This window comes from Patiria miniata, unplaced genomic scaffold, assembly GCF_015706575.1.
Source record: "Patiria miniata isolate m_02_andy unplaced genomic scaffold, ASM1570657v1 HiC_scaffold_25, whole genome shotgun sequence".
Classification (NCBI taxonomy): Eukaryota; Metazoa; Echinodermata; class Asteroidea; order Valvatida; family Asterinidae; genus Patiria; species Patiria miniata.
The window spans coordinates 2,692,791-2,712,808 of NW_024037064.1; the positions used below are offsets into that span (position 1 = coordinate 2,692,791).

A 20,018-nucleotide genomic window follows, 5' to 3' on the forward strand; every position below is an offset into this window, starting at 1 on the left:
TTCTCCCTCAGATATTTTGCTTTTTCATTTTGAAAGTTGATGCCAGCTCCTCACAGCTGCTATAATGAGCGCCATTTCTGGTGTTTTTTTTATGAAATCATTGTCCAGCTGCTGGCCAAATCATGCATCGTTGAATGCAGTGCTACCTACCTATGTGATGTGCACAAAATTATGCTTACTGAACAGCGCCCCAAATAGTCAGATGGTGTTCAGCCCCTTAACTCCCCCCAACATCAAACAAAAGTGAGATTTCACAAGTTCAAACTAAAACAAATCATTCCTCTTTTCTTCATTGTTTGGTCTACGTTTCGGTCTCGATAAATGTCTTGGTCTCAGAGCTGGAGGTCTAGACAAATTTTGTTCATCGGGTCGGGTTAGCAGGCCAAACTTGGCTGAAACATTACAGATATAAACCAAAACTGATCCAGACTCCCCAAATCTGACCCGACCTGTGACCTGACCCGACCTGATCCGACCCGACCCGAACAACTATTCAAGGAAAAATTGCTTTGAACCGAAATGAACCAACCAAACTTAACTTAACCTCTCCCACCAAAAGATAGGAAATCAATTTGACTGAAGCTGAATTTCAGAAAGCTATACAGCCTCAGTTGCCTTGATTTTGGCCTGACTGCCACCTTGAAAGGTCCCACACAAAAAGCAAATTTCTAATCCAAGTTTTTCCTTACAAACAAACAGATTGCCTCGTCTTTTCAAGAATTTAATTGCACACCTCTGTTTTGCATTTTTTGTTCCAATTTCAGAAAACTTGGAAATGAAAAAAAAATCATCACTTCAGTTTGGGGTTTCAGCAAAAAATTATGAATTTGTTTGCAAAGTATCAATCTTATTGGAAAAATGAAATGTTAAAGTATACTTTTAAGTGATTAACAATTCACCACTGTATGTAGATTTTAGTAGTCACAACAAGACTTTGTAAAGTACCTACTGATTTAATGACAGAAAGCTCAAAGTGAAGATAGGACTGGTAACAAATACCCTGTGAAATAATTCCACCAGAAATGGTATTGTCAGAAAACAAACACCGAAGGTAGTTTCAAAATGGGGTGCCTACAGAATCCAGTTACGAGATCCAAAGACTTGTGCATTATGTTTTCTCTGTTTTCTCCAAAATGTGTAGAAGCCACTCAGCTAAGGCTTGAACAGAATGCTTGTTATGCACCCTACTTAAAATATTGAGCACTTTTGTTGCTTCAGGGAAAATAAACCTGCAAAAAGCAAATGAAACCTTTAAGCGTACACATCACAATGAAAGTTAATCAAGATTACATTGTACTTTGAAAATTAGTCCTGTTTTTAGTATTCACTCAGTTTCTTTAAAAAAGTTTTGGTAGTTTTTGTTTCATTTTTGTAGTTTTTATAGACATCATGTTTATTGTTATTATTTACAAGCTTTGAACATTTACATTTATATCAATGAAACACTAATAATGTGGATGATCAGTTAATCATCAAAATGTCTGCTAAAGATGAGCACTGATATTTATCCTATTAATTTGGTTTCCTGTCTGAATTCACAGAATAAAGACTTGTGTAAACTTTACTCACAAGGGATTATCTTGATGGACATTTTTATTATTTTCTTTGAAGGATAAAAATTCTTCAAGTTTGATGGGTTGCCAATCATTTTAACAAATGTTCAAATCAATTGTATTGAATTTCAGGACGCTGTGGCCTCCGTTGCCTTGATTTTGGCTTGACAGCCTCCTTGAAATTTCCTTGCCTTTTCAAAAAATAAATTCCATACCTCTGTTTTCATTGTTTTACCTATTTGGTTGCAATTTCAGCAAAGAATTAATAAATTTTGATGACACTTCCAAACTATGTTGTAACAATTAAATATTTATATTGACAATCAGATATTTTGAAATGAAATGAGCAGAAATACATTCATTCATTTATTCAGAATAAGAATGAACTCACCACTCTTTGTAGATCTTTGTAGTCGCTCATTTCTTCAGCTAAAAAAAATACTGTATTTTTGTTCCACTTAATTGGAACTCCTAACCCCCCCAAACCCACAGAGTGAAGTCTCCTGAACCGAAAAGAATCCCACAACTCAGATGAACCACACAGATATTGACCACCATGGAATTGGATTGAAACTATCACCTAGCTGTGGTTAAATGTGACAAACATTAATTATCTACAACAAGTTTCCGGAAACTTATTATTTCGGTATTACCTTTGTTTGACACATGAATATGCAGACAATTTTATAAAGGGATCCCAGCTGGCCAAAGAACTTCCAGATTCCTTGGACCAGTTTGCAAGTCTTCATTGGCGCACGATGAGGTCAATGGTTTCACCTTTTTATCCGATCTCCTACAATGGAAAATGCCACAGCACCCTCTATTGAGGATGACTCTCCCTCCCTTGGTGTATATCAAGTCCATCATTTGTAATTTGTGCATTATGTTCGTTTGAAGCAACAAAAGTGCTGACAATCTTAAGGCCCTGTCACACTGTCAAGTTCTGGCATGGCGTTTGTACCACGACCAAGAAAACTGACTAAAACGTGGTGGGAATGCATATGATGCAAACATTCGCATAGATGGGCTATACAAACAAATAAATGTGGCTGCAATGCATTTTTAATAATCATAATTAAAGGTATAAAAAAAGACCAGGCTGGTCATCCTTCTGACTTACCTATCAGACTGATTAAAGAATTTGCTCCCGAATTAGCTCTTCCACTTACATGTGTATTCAATTCTTTCTTGAGGGAGGGTAATTTTCCTGAATTGTGGAAGACTGCCACTATCATACCAGTTCATTAAACTAAGCTTAACAACTAACCTGATGATTTTAGTTCTTGAATGCTGTATATTCTGAGAAAACAACATTTTAGGATCTTCATTTCAAATCAAAAGTTGCTGAGTCATGTTTTGAATTGCGACGGAATTCAGCGTTTTCATTCTTTTCATTTTTGCAGCTGAATCCGCAACCCATAGACACGTGTTACTGGCTACAGCTAGCAATAAGACATGCATCTATAAAAGCAACTTAAACCACATCCCATAGGAACGTGCTACTGGCTATTGCTAGCAATTACACATGAGTCTATGAAAGCAGCTGAGTCCGCATCCCATAGGCACGTGTTACTGGCTATGGCTATCAATAACACGTGTCTTTGACAGTAGCTGAATCCCAGTCCCATAGACACATGTTTTGCTATGACTAGCAAAAAGACATGCATCTATATAAAGCAACTTAAACCACATCCCATAGAAACGTGCTACTGGCTATGGCTAGCAATAACACACAGGTCTATGAAAGCAGCTGAATCAGCACCCCATAAACACGTGTAAATGGCTACAGCTAGCAATCACATGCGTTACTGCTGGCCATAGCCAATAATTATGGCCAATAATATCTACACATCCTTAAGCTGTGAAACAGGACCCACCTATGGATTGGTGCCAAGAAGTTGGATTGATGCCATGAAGTTCCATGGTGGCTACAGGGTTCCAGGCGTTCTTGCCATTCCACGAGCTGTCACTCCTCCCACTGGCTCATGTTGCTCACCAAACCAGCCCACAGGTGTCTGTAGGAAATAAACAGGGGTATAAAGTTAGCGCTCGCAAGCATGATGACACTTCAGTAATGTCTTGAGATACACAAGGTACCTCGCGATGAGGTTCTGATTTCTCTATTTAGTTTTCTCAATGATTGCTGTTCAGCATTTGCTGGTCCCAAGGGGCCAGCCAACAGTCCTCTTTACCTTACGGATCAACTCACTGTCACTTGTAAGCTGGGCAGTGCTGTTTTAAAGGATTACCTGTAACACATATGAACAGACTTAATGAACAGAATAAGACTGTGTGTACTCTGGAACCAACTTTAATTGCCATATGTTGAATGTAAACTATGTCCTGAACCAATGCTGATTGAGTGTAGTGGGTGTGATGGAGGGGCGAGATGCTCACTTGTTCATTTAGAAGCCATCCTCTCTTGACACTGTCTTGATGGGGAAGTTAGGCATATCCTGTTAGCGGCTGTGCCTGGTATGTCCTCTAATAAGTTGCTACTTGGGATCCAGTCACTGCTGCTCCCTGGGGGAAAAATTCAGAAGACAAAGTTGTTTTTTTGAGGAAAATATTCTCTTGAGTGGAAGACAACTGATACTGCTAATTTGAACATCTTGCATGTCCACTGAGTTTAGAAATCACAGTCGTCTATTTTCAAGTTAAATTTCATGGCTAGAACTTAAATGTTATCATATCCTTCTGAATTGGTTCAACAGCATTTTATGATCGTATCGGATCTTTTAGCTGAGTTCTTCAATTAGAATCTTTAAGTACCACGCCGAAAAAATACTTCACACCCCCATTATCTTGATGCTCCAGATATTATTGATTTCCTTGCATCTAATGAAAGTGTGTGGCAAATGAAAACTGAGCTTACCTGGTGTATAAGTCCAGATGCTACTCCCTGGTGAACCAACAGGGTAGCCCAGATCATTGACAGGTACAACAACAAAGCTGACAAGTGTCTTGCGTTGCCCTTGACTATGCTCATTGCTAACTGGAATTGGTATGCGGCGATCTGTTCAGTTGCCATGGTGACCAAACTAGGTGCGGTGGTAGGTGCATGAAGCATCAAGCTCAATGAAATATGGGTGAGCTGTGCAAATTAAATGAAATTGAAATTATAAAAAAAACTCACAATATGACATTATAATGATAAACTGTTTTTCATTATTTGGTAAGCTTTTGTAATTTTGGGGGCATTGTGTAGCTGTGAATACAACTACATGTATATAATAGGAGAGGGTTTGCAGATACACCAAGTAAAATGACTGTCTAAAAATACTATTTAATAATTGATTAAACTAATATTGCGCTCTCTCCACAAATACTGCATCAGACAGTTACTCCCTTTCCCTGTATCCTATCACCAACATTTGCTGAAATGCTCCAATTTTTCAATTATTTGTAATTATAATATTTTTTTACAGCTGAGATACAGACGGAACTCGGAAGTTCCGTCATTTCGAGTGCGACATTTTGACATTTGAGTACTCGTACGAGTACAAGTACGAGTATGAGTACTCTAAAAAAAAAAAAGAACTCGAGTTCAAGTAGTACTTGAGTACCAGTACCGAGTACGAGTACTACATATACTACACTGGAACAAAGAGTATATACACAACTGTACATATTATTACACCAAATATGAAAAGACCAATTAGATTCCTCATCTGGCTCATTTTTATAATTCTAATCCTAAATGAAACTATAAATTTTTTACCTGCAACCTTTTTGAATGTCTTTTATAGGTTTTAACGCAATTTCAATGCCCCCTTTTTAAAGTAAGATAAATTGATTGCAACAAAGTCTGTAACAATAATATGTATTTCTCTATATAGACAATTTTCTTTAGTCAGATCTGTATGCACAATGTTTAAACCTTTTCTAATATTAGTATTTAATGTCGTATTTTGTTTTTTAACTCGGTAGGCCTTTAACTTTTTTAAAAATGTATTTTTTTAAAATGTAAATCACGTGCAATTCAGCTGTGGCTGCCATTTCGGATTTGTTAATAAACCATGTTGAATTGAATTGAATTGAATAGATAATTAGTTAAAACAAAATGTAAGAGTCAGTTCATATAAATACTTCATATCAGTGTCCACGGTAAAACAAAACGAACTCTTAAAAAAGCAAAGGAAATCTGAATTTGGTGGCACTTGTCTGAAAGCAATTTACAAATTATTTGCGCTTGTAAAAATATGCTAGCTTTAGAAAGTTTTTTGTTTCCTGAATTTTAACTTAAATCAAAGAAAAAACACAAAATAGTTTTCTCTATTATCATTTCTTGATTGATGCTGCAGAAAGAGCTACAAACAGTTGCCTGAAATTTTCTCATCAAATATTAAAAAGACAAAGTTAAAAAAAAAATCATCACAGCCAACTGAACAGTACTCTGCGTTCCCAGCTGGCAAGTTGCTTTTTATTGTTTAGAGGGGAAAGGTTTGTGGGGTGGTAAAATAGCATTAAATGCATGTTTTTTTCTAGTTGTGAAAACAAATGGATTTTAAAAAGTACATATAACATGAGGCTGTGTACCGTAGTGATATAGTTAACTGTGTGACGTTGTTTAGCATTTTGGCTGGGTGACCTTTAAAGAAAGCACAAATATACATTTGTAACGAGCCCCAAAATTTGCCGAAAATTACAAAACATGTGACCTCTTACCATGGGAATGGGCCTTATACATATTTTAAACGACTATGTTTGGTCAATTTTTGATCATGGACACTTGGCAACTCGTATTCAACAAGTGGTCAATTTTACGACTGAAAATTCTGAATGACGCTAGTTTGTGAGCTAAGTCAAAGGAATTATAGAAATTCAAACTTGTTCATTTGGGGATATTGTACCAACAGAACCACAAAAAAGAGAGATTAAATGAGAACATCATGTCACAGAATGGAAGGAAAAAGTAGGTACAGGTACATTATTACCTCATTTGATGAAACTAGTTTACAAGTTAAGAATGACATGTACAATGCACAGATGTATGGACACTGATGGTTGCAGGCCAGTTAAGAGGCCAAAAATACTGGCCTACACTGGCCAAATCAGGATTAGCACGCCCTCTTTTTTGGTGCTGTTAGAGCATTTTGTATTTCCCCTCAATTTTAGAAGGGGGGGGGGTGTCTCTATCACTGGAGTCTAAGGCAGTTTATTCAGTGGTCTGCAACCTGACGGTGTACGTGTACATGTGTGCAAGTATTTAAAATTAACTCAGGTCCAAGATACAAAAACTCAAGTGTAGAGTAAACATGTCAGCAAACAAACAAAATAATGAACTTTACAAGTCTCATATCTGGGAAAAGGCTCCCTCTAACGGTTACGACTATGCACACTCTAATCTAAGTTGAAAACATTTGACATTGTCTTTCATTGACTTGACTCCTAAATTCCTTCAAGGGTAACCAATGTCACACCTGGGAATAAACAGGAATCTAACCAGGGGCCATCAGAAATGAAGACACACAGAAGGATCTGACAAAGACTCCTCAATTCCTTCCAGGATAACTCAGGTCACACCTTGAAATAAACAGGAATCGAACCAGGGGTCAACAGAAAAGAAAACAAGAAGAAGGATCTGAATAAAAGATTCACATGCTTCATACCAGACAGCCCCACCATGCAGTACACCATTGCACTTCCCACGGTAGCACGTTAGTATTAAGCCTATATGTTGACAAGTTTAAAACTGAGAAGAATTTTTTTGTTGGTCAAAATTAAACTTCAAATTGATTGAACATTTCTCATCAGTATAACACAGGAGAAACAAAAACTGCAATAAGTGCGTGGAGTATAAAAAGAAATTTGAGGGACATATTTTGCTGGGGTGTATATGCAATTGAAATTTAGCCAAGTACATAATGTACATGTAGATAGAATACACGAAACTATCTAGGGTCCAAAACTCAAGTGTAAAGTAAATATGTACCTACGTAGATAAACAGATATATATAGACTGTGCATGTGTGACGTACATGTACATGTATGCAGCAAAACAAAAATCCCAAGCTCTATATATAAACCATGTCACATCATTTTTAGTAACCATGCCTTTTTCTTCTTAAATACTATTTGAACACAGATACAAATGGCCACGGCTCTTGAGAAGATAAGCAACCATCTTGAGTGTGACATTTGCAAAGAAAAATATAAACGGCCCAAGGTGCTGGACTGCCAGCACAGTTTTTGCGAGAAATGTCTGGAGCAATACTACAAAACTACGTATGGAGGTCAACGAAAGATTCCTTGCCCGGTATGTCGACGGGAGATGGTACTTCCGGAGACACGCATTCAAGGCCTGAAAACAAACTTCCATTTGATGGGAATAGTCGAGGAGGTCTCATTCCAAGAAAATGAGCTTTGTTCAGTGGTCAAAACACCAGAAGAAGCAGCTACTTTGGAGGACATTCGTCAGGGGAAGGTAACAGGGAAGCAAACACCAGAAGAAGATGAGTCTAAATGCCAGAAACACATGGGGGAAGTAAAATGGTTTTATTGTGAGACCTGTGAAGAACTAATCTGCCGAGCTTGTACTGTAGTAGACCACTGCAAACCAAACCATCACTACATTGACTCTAAAAAGGCTTCCCACAAATACAAAATATCACTGAAAGCTTTGTTTGCAGATGTCAGAACAGACATCACAACACTTGAACAGGATTTTGCCACTGCATCACAAGCTCAGCAGAAATTTACACTGAACGTCACAAAGACGGTGAAAGCTGTGAAAGACAAGGCGGATAAAATGAGGGCTGAGATAACATCTCAAGAGACAAAGATGATTAACAAAATCAAACAGCTCCAGCAGGATCGCAACAGAACATATCATGAGCATCAGAACACACTGTCAATGATGCTACAAAGTAAAAAACGCTCGCTACAGACATCTCAGGATATCACTAACGCTGCATCTGACAATGACTTTTTGTCGCAATACCCTATCATCAGCAAAGACTTGAAATCACTCAAGAGTCAAAATCCTCCCCAGATTGATCCCAAGCATTCATATCTGAGCTTCACCCCCAGTCAGAGAATTGGTGACATCAATCTGGGTGAAATTAAGGAAGAAGCAGTTAAGTGGGAAATGTGTCGCGAGTTTGTTAAAACGGGTACATTTACGAGAAAGTTGGATGTGGTTCACGGTATCACTGCTACTCAGCCTGGTGAGATTGCCGTGGGAGACTTTCTGCACAAGCGAGTGGTTCTCTGCAGCAATGAGGGTGAACGTAAGGGACTCATTCCCCTAACATCACGTAAGTTTCTTTCATGCTCATATTCATCAACACCAAACTTCCAGAGTTGTAACGAGTCACTGATTTTTGTGAGTAGAGTCAAGTTGAGTCATTTTAAAGAAGTGACTCAAGTCGAGTCAAGTCATTAGGTCAAGCAGGTCGAGTCGAGTTGAGTCGAGTCACAGTGTGTAGTGGAGTGGAGTGGAGTCCAGTCAAGTATTTAGCTCGAGTCAATTCGAGTCACAAATATTTGAGCACTGAACAATAAAAAAACACAAAAGAGAAAGTCATTTTTTGGCTTTTCAAATATTGCATTTGGGCTACTACATGTGGCGACACCACATTTGACTCTTAATGTAAATAAAAAGGGGGTGCCAGCTGATCGTCATTCAACTAATGGGGACACTGATCAAACCACGTATGTATAATGTACGTATACAATATTCACGACCATTTAACGTGACGTGAACAAAAACCGGCACCGACGTTAAGTCATTGTAAATATTTTTCGCAAATTTTTGATTTTATTTTTGGGACTCGAGTCTTATTAGCCTTCTTCGAGTCGAGTAGAGTCATTCTGATGAGGGACTCGAGTCGAGTCGAGCCATTTGCTTGCAGTGACTCGAGTCGAGTCGAGTCATTTGCCCTTAGGGACTTGAGTCGAGTCGAGTCACCAAGAATTGTGACTCAGTCAATGACTCGAGTCGTTACAACTCTGCAAATTTTATAATCTTGTGGTACACGTAATTACAAGTCAGTCTCCCATGCGCATATGCAGATCTGACAACTGAAAATGAAAACCAATAAAATACTAGCAAAGAATCGATATGTGCTGGCTGTTTTTATTTCCTGACAAATGTTCACTTTTTTTTACATGTACGCCTACATGTATGTTAATGTGACGAGACAGGGAGCAAGTCTGGTTCATTGAATGAGAGGTCTAGACATGACCTAATTGTTTTGTCTATCCTAATCACAAAGTAACGGGTAGCCCACAATGTGCTCTAGGGGCTTATGTTATTTCAGTGTTTTCAGAGTAGAGACTGTGTAGACTGAGAGCAAGTCTACGCGGTTGTGATTAAATCTGTAGTGCGTATGCTGTCGCAGGGCGGGGCTTTTACCCATGCCTTCTATTTGTGGCCACGGTTTAAAAAGCTGTGCACAGGGCGGAAAAATTAGCTTGTTCGTATTCATGTTTTTTTTAGGAAGTTCAAAGTCATTCCAGTGCGAATTTGGTCGGTTGTACCGAGGCCGGTGTGGGGCATGACCTCGCGTGTAAACAGTGGTGTTCTGGCTAGTGTGAGACTGTCGGTTAGATAATTATTTTATAGAGGTTCTTCAGTCATTCTATTTTATACGAGTTTTCAGTTGTGTCAGATTTGTGAATGAACCAGCCATAATCTTTCAGAATCAAAGAAGATTGTGGTCGCTAAGAGTTTATTTCACAGGAATTCAAAGTACAGACTATCAGTAACCAGTCGGAAGTTTATTTCCTCCAATTTGAGACTAAGGCCTTTAGATTGCTCAAGTACTTTCTAGGGTCTTGGGTACAATTTGGGCTGGGTATCAGCATCAGGGATCGGTCGCCTCAGATGGTGTCGTATTTCCATTAATGATGTGCAAACCCCATCTGAACTGAAACCGACCCGACCTGAAACCGACTTCAGGTCGGGTCGGGTTGTCCATCTTTTCAGTCGGGTCGGGTCGTTTTTTGGTTTTGCATTTTCATTTTCGGGTCGGTTTGGGTCAGTTCAGCCATCTTTGAAAAAAACCCGAAATAAACCAAAATAACCGAAACAGTTGAGAAATTTAGGTGATGCAATTTTTTTGACAGTCACTGTGACCGCAGCCCTAGTGTGGTGTGGCCACCAAGCGCACTTTCAAGTTTCCACGGTATTAATTTTTCCAGTCGGATGGGACTGACAGTGAAATAGATACATGTACATTGTAAAAGTTTTCATGATACCACGTTATGATACCATGCGTTTGTTCAATAAGCGGAGCTACTCTCGATCAACCCACTGAGTATGACAGAGAGAGAGAGAGAGACGATGGTTTTGCAAAAAAATTCATGCCACCTGGGTAAGGACAGGCACAAAAAAGTGATCACTTTGTCCAAGCGAGGTATTTTTTTTTTTTTTTTTTTTTTTTTTGGTCGGGTCGGTATTACCTTATTTGTCGGGTTGGGTCGATTTTGGTTTGAGGGAGTTAAGATCGGTTTCAGTTTGAATTCGGTTTATATCTCTAATGTTTCGGGTCAACCCGACACGATGCACATCATTAATTTCCATGGCTCCAGGCTTGAAATCGACTCCCAGGAAAAATTTGCCACAAATGGTGTCAGACGTGGTATGATTGGTACTGATTAGGTGAGAGTTGCTCGGAGAGAAAACTTATAATCAGAGTAAAGCAGAGTTAAATAAAGAGTGAGTGAACAGTACAGAGAAGATGAGTAAAGAGACATTTTTGCAAAGGGACAAAGACCTCAAGGCTAGGAAAATTAGAGATGAAAAGTGCACAATTGATCAGATATCAGCTTGAGGTTGCCAGTAGAGAGTTCAGGTTATCTTTCCACAGGGGAGGCAAGTCCCTTGGCGATTACAAAGTCGCCTGGACCTGCCGCCATTCCGGAAAGACAGTACACTTTGTAACCACTGCAGAGAACCATTTCAGGCATTCCCCAAATGAATAAGTAAAAGAATGCAGTGCAAAAAAGTCCAGTCTTTTCGGTCGACTCCGAAAAGAGTGGTCAAGGAGACTATTTCTCCGAAAAGATCACATAGTGACCTTTTGGGTTTTGCAATCATCCAGTGTGCACAAAGGTGAAGAACCCGACACAGAGTACACAGGTACAGACCATGGCAGTGTCAGGACAGTGCACCAGTATCTTCTGTCCTGCATGGCAGTCCTCAGATCTGATGCTTCAAGCCCCGTGTCACGTTTCAGTGTGTCAATGTTTGTAGAGTCCATCCTACTCTATGGCTGTGAGGCATGGACCCTTACTACAAGGCAATTAAGAGGCTCAACTTGATGGCTGCTACACTTGCAAGCTGAGGATGGCTCTAGATGTGAGTTGAAGAGACAAAGTCAGGAATGAGGTGCACTTTGGCAGCCTGCCAAGGATCTCTACAACTATCAGGCTTGCATGGTCACTGCGTTCGGCATCCAGAGATAGCTGTAAGCCAACTCATCTTATGGGAACCCACTCATGGAGTAGTCTCTTGAGGTGGGCAGACGCTAACCTACATGGACCACCTGCGTCGTGATACTGGACTAGACTCCGCATCCGATATCAGGACGGCCATGGGAGACCTTGATATGTGGCTTGCCTTTGATGCAGTCCAACGAGAATCAACTTGATGATTTTGTTTGTGGTGGGAGGTCTACCTTTGCTCTTGTGGCCGTGTTTCGGTGCTGGTTACCCATGACCCCAGATATTGAAGTCTTCGTCTCGCTCAAGCTTTGTTCTGTTATTTGTCTTGATGGTGATTGGTTGCTCGTGGTTGTAGGTCATGAATTTCGTTTTTCTGGCATTCATTTTCAGACTAACTTCTCCCACAGATGTTTCAACCCTTTGAAGTAGCTCCTGAGAGAGAACCAAGAGTTGTCAAAGTGAGTGGGGAGGGTTTGAAGTGGTCCAAAAGACGACCATTTATTACCACAGATACATATAACTGCAAAGTGTTATGGAGAGAGTACTTCCTGCACTTTGAGTCCTGCAAAGTGGTGAGACAGGCGTAAAGTGAGCCATTCAAGTTTGCTGGAGAGAAGATTTGGTTCAGGCAGGCAGCGGAAGAACTATTTTGTCAAGCTGAGGTACCACTGACAAGGACTTAAAGAGAGCCTACAAGAGTTGGGTCAAACTATACAAAAGCTGACTGCAAAAGCATATCCTGACATACAGGAAGAGTTACGTGACCATCTAGCACAAAATCATTTCCAAGACATAGTAGAGAGTCCGACAGTGAGAGAGGGCATCAAAAGAGCCCATCCGAAGAATCTATATGAAGCCATATTTGAGCTGCACTAGAAACAGAGCACTTCGAAAAGGTTAAACAACAGACAGCTCTCAATGGCAGGAGCAGTAGATACTGGTTAAGAGCAGAATAGTGCTGATTGGGCTGAGAGATGCTGGGCTAAAGTTTAAGCCTAGCAAGTATCACCTTTTTGAGAAGTGGGTGGCCTACTTAGGCCATAATAATTTCTTCAGATGTTGCCACAGACCCAAAGAGAGTCGAGGCCATCAGAGATTGGCCAGTGCCTACATGTGTGTCCAGGATGAAAGGAGCTTTGTAGGCCTTGCATCCTACTATAGAAAGTTCATCAAAGGGTTTACAGAGATAGCTAGTCTTCTGGGTGCCCTGACAGAGAAGTTGAGAGAGTTTCAGTAATGCAAATCAGCTTGTGTGGAAGACAAACTATTTTGTATATTTTGGGGGTCTGTAACATTCAGAAATACGTGGTCCTTCATAGCAATAGCAGGAATCCTTCAGGGAGACACTTTAGCTTCATTCCTCTTTGTGATTGTGCTGGACTACATCCTTAGGCAAAGTCTGGATTCCATCCACGACAAATTAAAGGTCTACCCATCAAGCAGAAGAAATGAAGACGTCATCAAAGCCTGCATCTCACTGATCTTGACTACACGGATGATCTGGCCCTCATGCACGGCTGATCAACTGTATGATGCTCAAGACCTGTTAACATTTCTCGAGAATGCTGCAGCCTAGGTCGGCCTGTTTTTCAATGCAAAGAAGACCGAGAACATCACCATCAATGAGTATGAGAGCCACTACCCCATATACACCAGTGACAACACCCAACTTAGAGAGGTCAGTGATTTCAGGTACCTTGGGTCCTATGTTGCCAACAGTAAGGACTTCTTCACTCGCAAAGGAATAGCCTGGAGTGCCTGTAACAAGCTTCATGACATCTGGCAATCAAGTATAGCACAATCGACAAAGCTGGCCTTCTTCAGAGCCTGTGTGGAGAGCATTCTTCTCTATGGAGCCAAAACTTGGACAATGAAGGAGCTTCAAGATCACCTTGATGGCACATACACCTGGCTTCTTATGAGGGTGCAGAACATCTCATGGCGTGAGAACTGGAGATAAGAACGATTTACGAAGACATTCCACCTATCTCTGTTTTTGTTGCTCAACCGAAAGTTCGCTTTGCTGGCCACTGCTACCATGCTGTAAACCAGGTCATATCTGATGTATTATGTTGGAGACTTCCATGCCCTAATAGAGGACGAAGACCCTTCAACTACATGTGATTGGCAGAGAAACCCAATGTGAAATTGAAGACCTTCCGTACATAATGAGGGATAAAGACACCTGGCGTGGCATTGTGAATGAGATCTCGGTTGCACCCGCTAGATGATGATGATGATGATTATAATACATTTATTATTAGTCGAACACTTCTAGGCTAAGGTCCTTGGGACTTTACAAGTTACCTTGCTTGACAGGTACCTTGTGTTAGAACAGGTACCTTGCATTATCAGTAATGGAAAACAACAACAAAAAAACCCAAAGACTTGGGGTCAAACATTTTCCCTGTTAATAGCAGGATGTTGTATTGACAGTGCTCTTCGTTAACATCAGGATGCTGCTGTATTACTATCATTATTGGGCAACAGTTTTGACTCCCGGGCACAAAACCATTCGCCCTTTACTTCCGAGGTTAGGGAAGGTGCAATATGATAAATGAACAACTTGAAAACGGAAGCATTTCACAAAAGTAATAATTCTAATATTCAGAATATATTCAGTGTCTAAAAGTGAACTTAATAAAACTCATGATGATGTAATTGTAAAAGAGGGCACCCTCTATCTAGCAGCATGTCAAAAAGTTGATTTTTTTTTCAATATTTAAAGAATATTTGTCAAAAATCTACCAAATTGCTCATAAATATTCTTCGCACAATAAAACGAATTTTCCAAAGTTTCATAAGGATGACCTCATCAAACTGGACGTTATTGTCAGGAGACTTTGAAAACGATCCATTTTTAAAATCAAAATTCATCTTTCGCTATCTTTTAGTGATCATTGTTGTAAAAATGACAATGTCAGCTTCATTATCAAAGATTAGGCCTACCACCCTAGCACTGTGAGGACATCAAACCAGAAATCGGGGTGTCATGATTGAACAACTTTACATTGCTAAAAAAAATAGTAAAAAATAATCAAGTTAGATATAAGAATACATGTACATCTATTTTTAGGTTTGAACCATGAGAATAGCACAGAGAGTACAAATACAACTTTTAAAGTATTTGCGAAACTGTGTGCCTCAAGATGTGGCATTTAATCACGTTGGCAACTGCACGATGTTTATCAATACTAGACAGGGCTTATTTTAGGCAGGTCATGTGTTCATTGGGTATTTTATGAGGACTGAGAATAGTGACGCTGCATTTATATACTATGCATATGTTACATTTGAGTTTTTCTTTTAATACCCACAGGACCACAGGCAGTTGCAGCCACGCACAATCCTGAGAAACGCTTGATTGTGTTGGAACTTGATAGCAAGTATGTCAAGGTGTTCAACATGAAGGACAACACTCTTGTTATGCAGTTCCCAACGGTGTCTAACCATCAGGTAGACAAGACACTTGTGGACCTACAGAGCACAGCAGTCAGGACAAATGGAACCATTTTAGTAGGTGACACAAGAAGGATGGTGTGGACTGAACACAAACCCACTAATGGTGAGATCCTACACACCATACCAGTACAGACTCCACCTTGGTTCCTGGCTGTTGATGACGACACTGATAAAGTTTTCATCAGTGGACGTCAAACAAATCAAGTAGATGTCGCCAATAGCAAAGGGACTACGCTCTTCACCATCAAGCCAACCATTGATGGTCAACCAGTGTTGCGTACCCAGGGTGTATGCTGCGACAGGTCAGGTATCTACCTTGGAGTGACGCAATCTGGGTTTGGCACTAATCATATTCACCATTACGACCTAGATGGCAGGTTTCTTGATTGCCTGGCACAGGATCTGTATCTCCCACAGGCAATGACATTCACATCGGATGGGCAGCTGGCAGTGGATGACTGGCATTCTGTCAAAATGTATCACAAGGTGTGATGCCATCCAACATAACACTGACAACAATGCATGCCCAAACATGTAGCAGTTATCATCCCTACAGCAAATGTTGAGGATGAAATTGTCCATTCATTACAGCACCAATCAGCATTTTAAAGAATTAAATTCTATACCTTTGTTTGTATAGTTTCAAGTTAGATTCAAAACTTTGCATGGTAGCCATTTCAGCTAACTGAAAATGGTGAAAAAATTCTCATTGCAGTTTCGGATTCAACAAAAAAGTATTAATTTGTTTGCAATAAATAATCTAATTGTAAAATTTAAATGTTCAAGTAGAGTTTTAATTGTTTAACAGTTCTCCACTTTACCGGTGTGTTATGGTCACAAGACCTTGTAAATTCCCTCTATGTATTGTTCCTAAAAGTACATGTACATCTACTCATTCTATACTGTGCTATCTGTACATTACATTTGTTTCATAAAACATCATTCTGTTTTACTGTTAACTTCACTTTTTAAAGCCACGTAGGATCATTTGCAATTACCCAGATAAGTACCTACCGATTTAATGACAAAAACCTCAAAGTGAAGAAAGGACTAGTAACAAATACCCTGTGAAATAATTCCCCCTGAAATGGTATTGTCAGAAAACAATCATTGAAGGTGGTTTCAAAATGGGATGCCTACAGAATCCAGGTACGAAATCCAGAATTGTGCATTGTTTTGTTTTCTTCAAAATGTATAGTAGCCACTAAGATTAGACTTAAACAGAATACCTTAATATGCACCGTACTGGTACTTAAAATATTGAACACTTTTGTTGCTTCGGGAAAAAAACCCTGGAAAAAGCAAATGATCCTACACAAAATGTACCTTTAAGCATACACATCACTATGAAAGGTAATCAAGATAATTTTAAAAATTAGTCTTTTAATACTCATTCAGTTTCTTTAAAAAAAAAAAAGCTTTTTGTATTTTCCCCCCATTTTTGTAGTTTTTCCATAGAAATCTGTTTACTGTTATTATTAAAACCTTGCATTTATATCAATGAGACACTAATGTGGATGATCATTTAATCATTAAAATGTCTGCTTAAGATGAGCAAAATACTGAATTCACAGAATAAAAACTTGTGTAAACTTTACTAACAAGGGATTATCTTGAAGGAAATTTTTATTATTTTTTTTGTAAGGTAAACAAATTCCTCAAGTGTGAAAGGTTGCCAATCATTTAAACACATGTTCAAATCAATGGTATTTAATTTCAGGAAGCTATGGCCTCCGTTGCCTTGATTTTGGCCTGACAGCTCCTTGAAATGTCCTTGCCTTTTCAAGAGTTAAATTCCAGACCTCTGTTTTCATTGTTTTACCTATTTGGTTGCCATTTCAGAAAAACTTCAAAACAATGAAAGAATTACCCCCTCATACAGTTTGAGTTTCAGCAAAGAATTATTGAATTTTGATGACACTTTTCAAACTCTGTTGCAACAATTAAATATTCAAATTGACTTGTAAAATCAAATGTTTGAAACGAACTGAGCAGAAATAAATTCATTCATTTATTCAGAATAAGAGTTCACTCACCACTCTTTGAAGTTCTTTGTAGTCGCTCTTTTCTTCATCTAAAAATTAAAACTAAAATCATCCCTTAAAATAACTATATTGCTATTCCACTTGGAACCCTCAACCCCCAAAGAAACCCACAAAGTGAAGTCTCCTGAATCCAACAGAATCCCACAACTCAGATGAACCATACAACAGAAATGGACCACTGTTGAATTTGCTTGAAACTATCACATGTGGTTCAATGTGTGAATAACTTTAATTTTTCCCAAGTTTCGGCAATAAAAACATTCATCAATTATTTTTGGATTACCTTTTAAATTTTTGTTTGATACATAAATACGCAGACAATTTTATGAGTGGATTCCCAGTTGGCCAAATAAATTCCAGATCTCTTGGACCAGTGTGCAAGTCTTCATAGGCGCATGACAAGGTCAATGGTTTCACCTTTTCATCAGATTCCCAACATTTAATTATGCCACAGCGCCCTCTATTGGTGATGGCTCTCCCTTTCTTAATTATTATTATGCCACAGCGCCCTCTATTGGTGATGGCTCTCCCTTCCTTAATTATTAAGTGTCTGTGATTTTTCTGCATTTATATTAAAAACTGATGATATAAATAAGAAAATTATTGCCTCTTTGGCCATTTTTCATAGAAATTCCAACAAATTTCTTTCAGAATCTGTTCTGTGAAAAGGATTTTAAAAACCACTTTTTCGTTTCCCTACAAATTAACTTTGGCTGTACCTTGTAATTTGCCAGGCTGGAACCCTGACCATGCAATACGGTCCATGTTAGTCATCTTCACCTGATGACTAATATGGGTCATTCTAGACATTGAGGGTCCAAAGTGTGACATCATTCCTGTGCCTGTTTCCTCTGAACTTTGTAATTTGCCATTCAAGTATCATTACAAATGACTTCCATTGTTTATTTGTTGGGTGCAGGTAGTTTGTTACATAATCACTCTTGAAAACTATAACTTCATTAATTAGGTAGTGCATGCAAAATTATAAAAATACATGTCAGGTGGAAGAGGGACAGGAAAAGTTAGCCACAAATGTATGGAATGCCCCATATATGCGAGTATTGATGAATAGGATTCAATTTTATTTCTTTTAAATTTTCAGCTGATAGTAGACCATCCACTGGGGCAGCAGGGGAAGGCTTCTCCCTCAGATATTTTGCTTTTTCATTTTGAAAGTTGATGCCAGCTCCTCACAGCTGCTATAATGAGCGCCATTTCTGGTGTTTTTTTTATGAAATCATTGTCCAGCTGCTGGCCAAATCATGCATCGTTGAATGCAGTGCTACCTACCTATGTGATGTGCACAAAATTATGCTTACTGAACAGCGCCCCAAATAGTCAGATGGTGTTCAGCCCCTTAACTCCCCCCAACATCAAACAAAAGTGAGATTTCACAAGTTCAAACTAAAACAAATCATTCCTCTTTTCTTCATTGTTTGGTCTACGTTTCGGTCTCGATAAATGTCTTGGTCTCAGAGCTGGAGGTCTAGACAAATTTTGTTCATCGGGTCGGGTTAGCAGGCCAAACTTGGCTGAAACATTACAGATATAAACCAAAACTGATCCAGACTCCCCAAATCTGACCCGACCTGTGACCTGACCCGACCTGATCCGACCCGACCCGAACAACTATTCAAGGAAAAATTGCTTTGAACCGAAATGAACCAACCAAACTTAACTTAACCCCTCCCACCAAAAGATAGGAAATCAATTTGACTGAAGCTGAATTTCAGAAAGCTATACAGCCTCAGTTGCCTTGATTTTGGCCTGACTGCCACCTTGAAAGGTCCCACACAAATAGCAAATTTCTAATCCAAGTTTTTCCTTACAAACAAACAGATTGCCTCGTCTTTTCAAGAATTTAATTGCACACCTCTGTTTTGCATTTTTTGTTCCAATTTCAGAAAACTTGGAAATGAAAAAAAAATCATCACTTCAGTTTGGGGTTTCAGCAAAAAATTATGAATTTGTTTGCAAAGTATCAATCTTATTGGAAAAATGAAATGTTAAAGTATACTTTTAAGTGATTAACAATTCACCACTGTATGTAGATTTTAGTAGTCACAACAAGACTTTGTAAAGTACCTACCGATTTAATGACAGAAAGCTCAAAGTGAAGATAGGACTGGTAACAAATACCCTGTGAAATAATTCCACCAGAAATGGTATTGTCAGAAAACAAACACCGAAGGTAGTTTCAAAATGGGGTGCCTACAGAATCCAGTTACGAGATCCAAAGACTTGTGCATTATGTTTTCTCTGTTTTCTCCAAAATGTGAAGAAGCCACTCAGCTAAGGCTTGAACAGAATGCTTGTTATGCACCCTACTTAAAATATTGAGCACTTTTGTTGCTTCAGGGAAAATAAACCTGCAAAAAGCAAATGAAACCTTTAAGCGTACACATCACAATGAAAGTTAATCAAGATTACATTGTACTTTGAAAATTAGTCCTGTTTTTAGTATTCACTCAGTTTCTTTAAAAAAGTTTTGGTAGTTTTTGTTTCATTTTTGTAGTTTTTATAGACATCATGTTTATTGTTATTATTTACAAGCTTTGAACATTTA

At 38.9% G+C, this 20,018-nt stretch overlaps 2 protein-coding genes across 2 annotated transcripts in view; one reads left to right on the forward strand and one right to left on the reverse strand.

Moving 5' to 3' along the window:
- LOC119732805 (3-oxoacyl-[acyl-carrier-protein] synthase, mitochondrial-like) overlaps positions 1-20,018 on the reverse strand; it is a 119,408-nt gene that overhangs the window by 17,211 nt on the left and 82,179 nt on the right. Inside the window, exons 21-24 of the mRNA XM_038206408.1 lie at positions 17,444-17,481; positions 4,429-4,647; positions 3,951-4,076; positions 3,431-3,568 (exon numbers count right to left, since the gene is read on the reverse strand). The gene's annotated coding sequence lies outside the window, so the exon portion shown is untranslated. The remainder of the gene's footprint in view (positions 1-3,430; positions 3,569-3,950; positions 4,077-4,428; positions 4,648-17,443; positions 17,482-20,018) is intronic.
- Positions 7,597-16,089, forward strand: LOC119733264 (E3 ubiquitin-protein ligase TRIM39-like). The gene is made up of 2 exons (XM_038206847.1): positions 7,597-8,812; positions 15,265-16,089. Exons 1-2 carry the CDS (start codon positions 7,648-7,650, stop codon positions 15,897-15,899), a joined length of 1,800 nt encoding a protein of 599 aa, XP_038062775.1. The 5' UTR covers positions 7,597-7,647; the 3' UTR covers positions 15,900-16,089.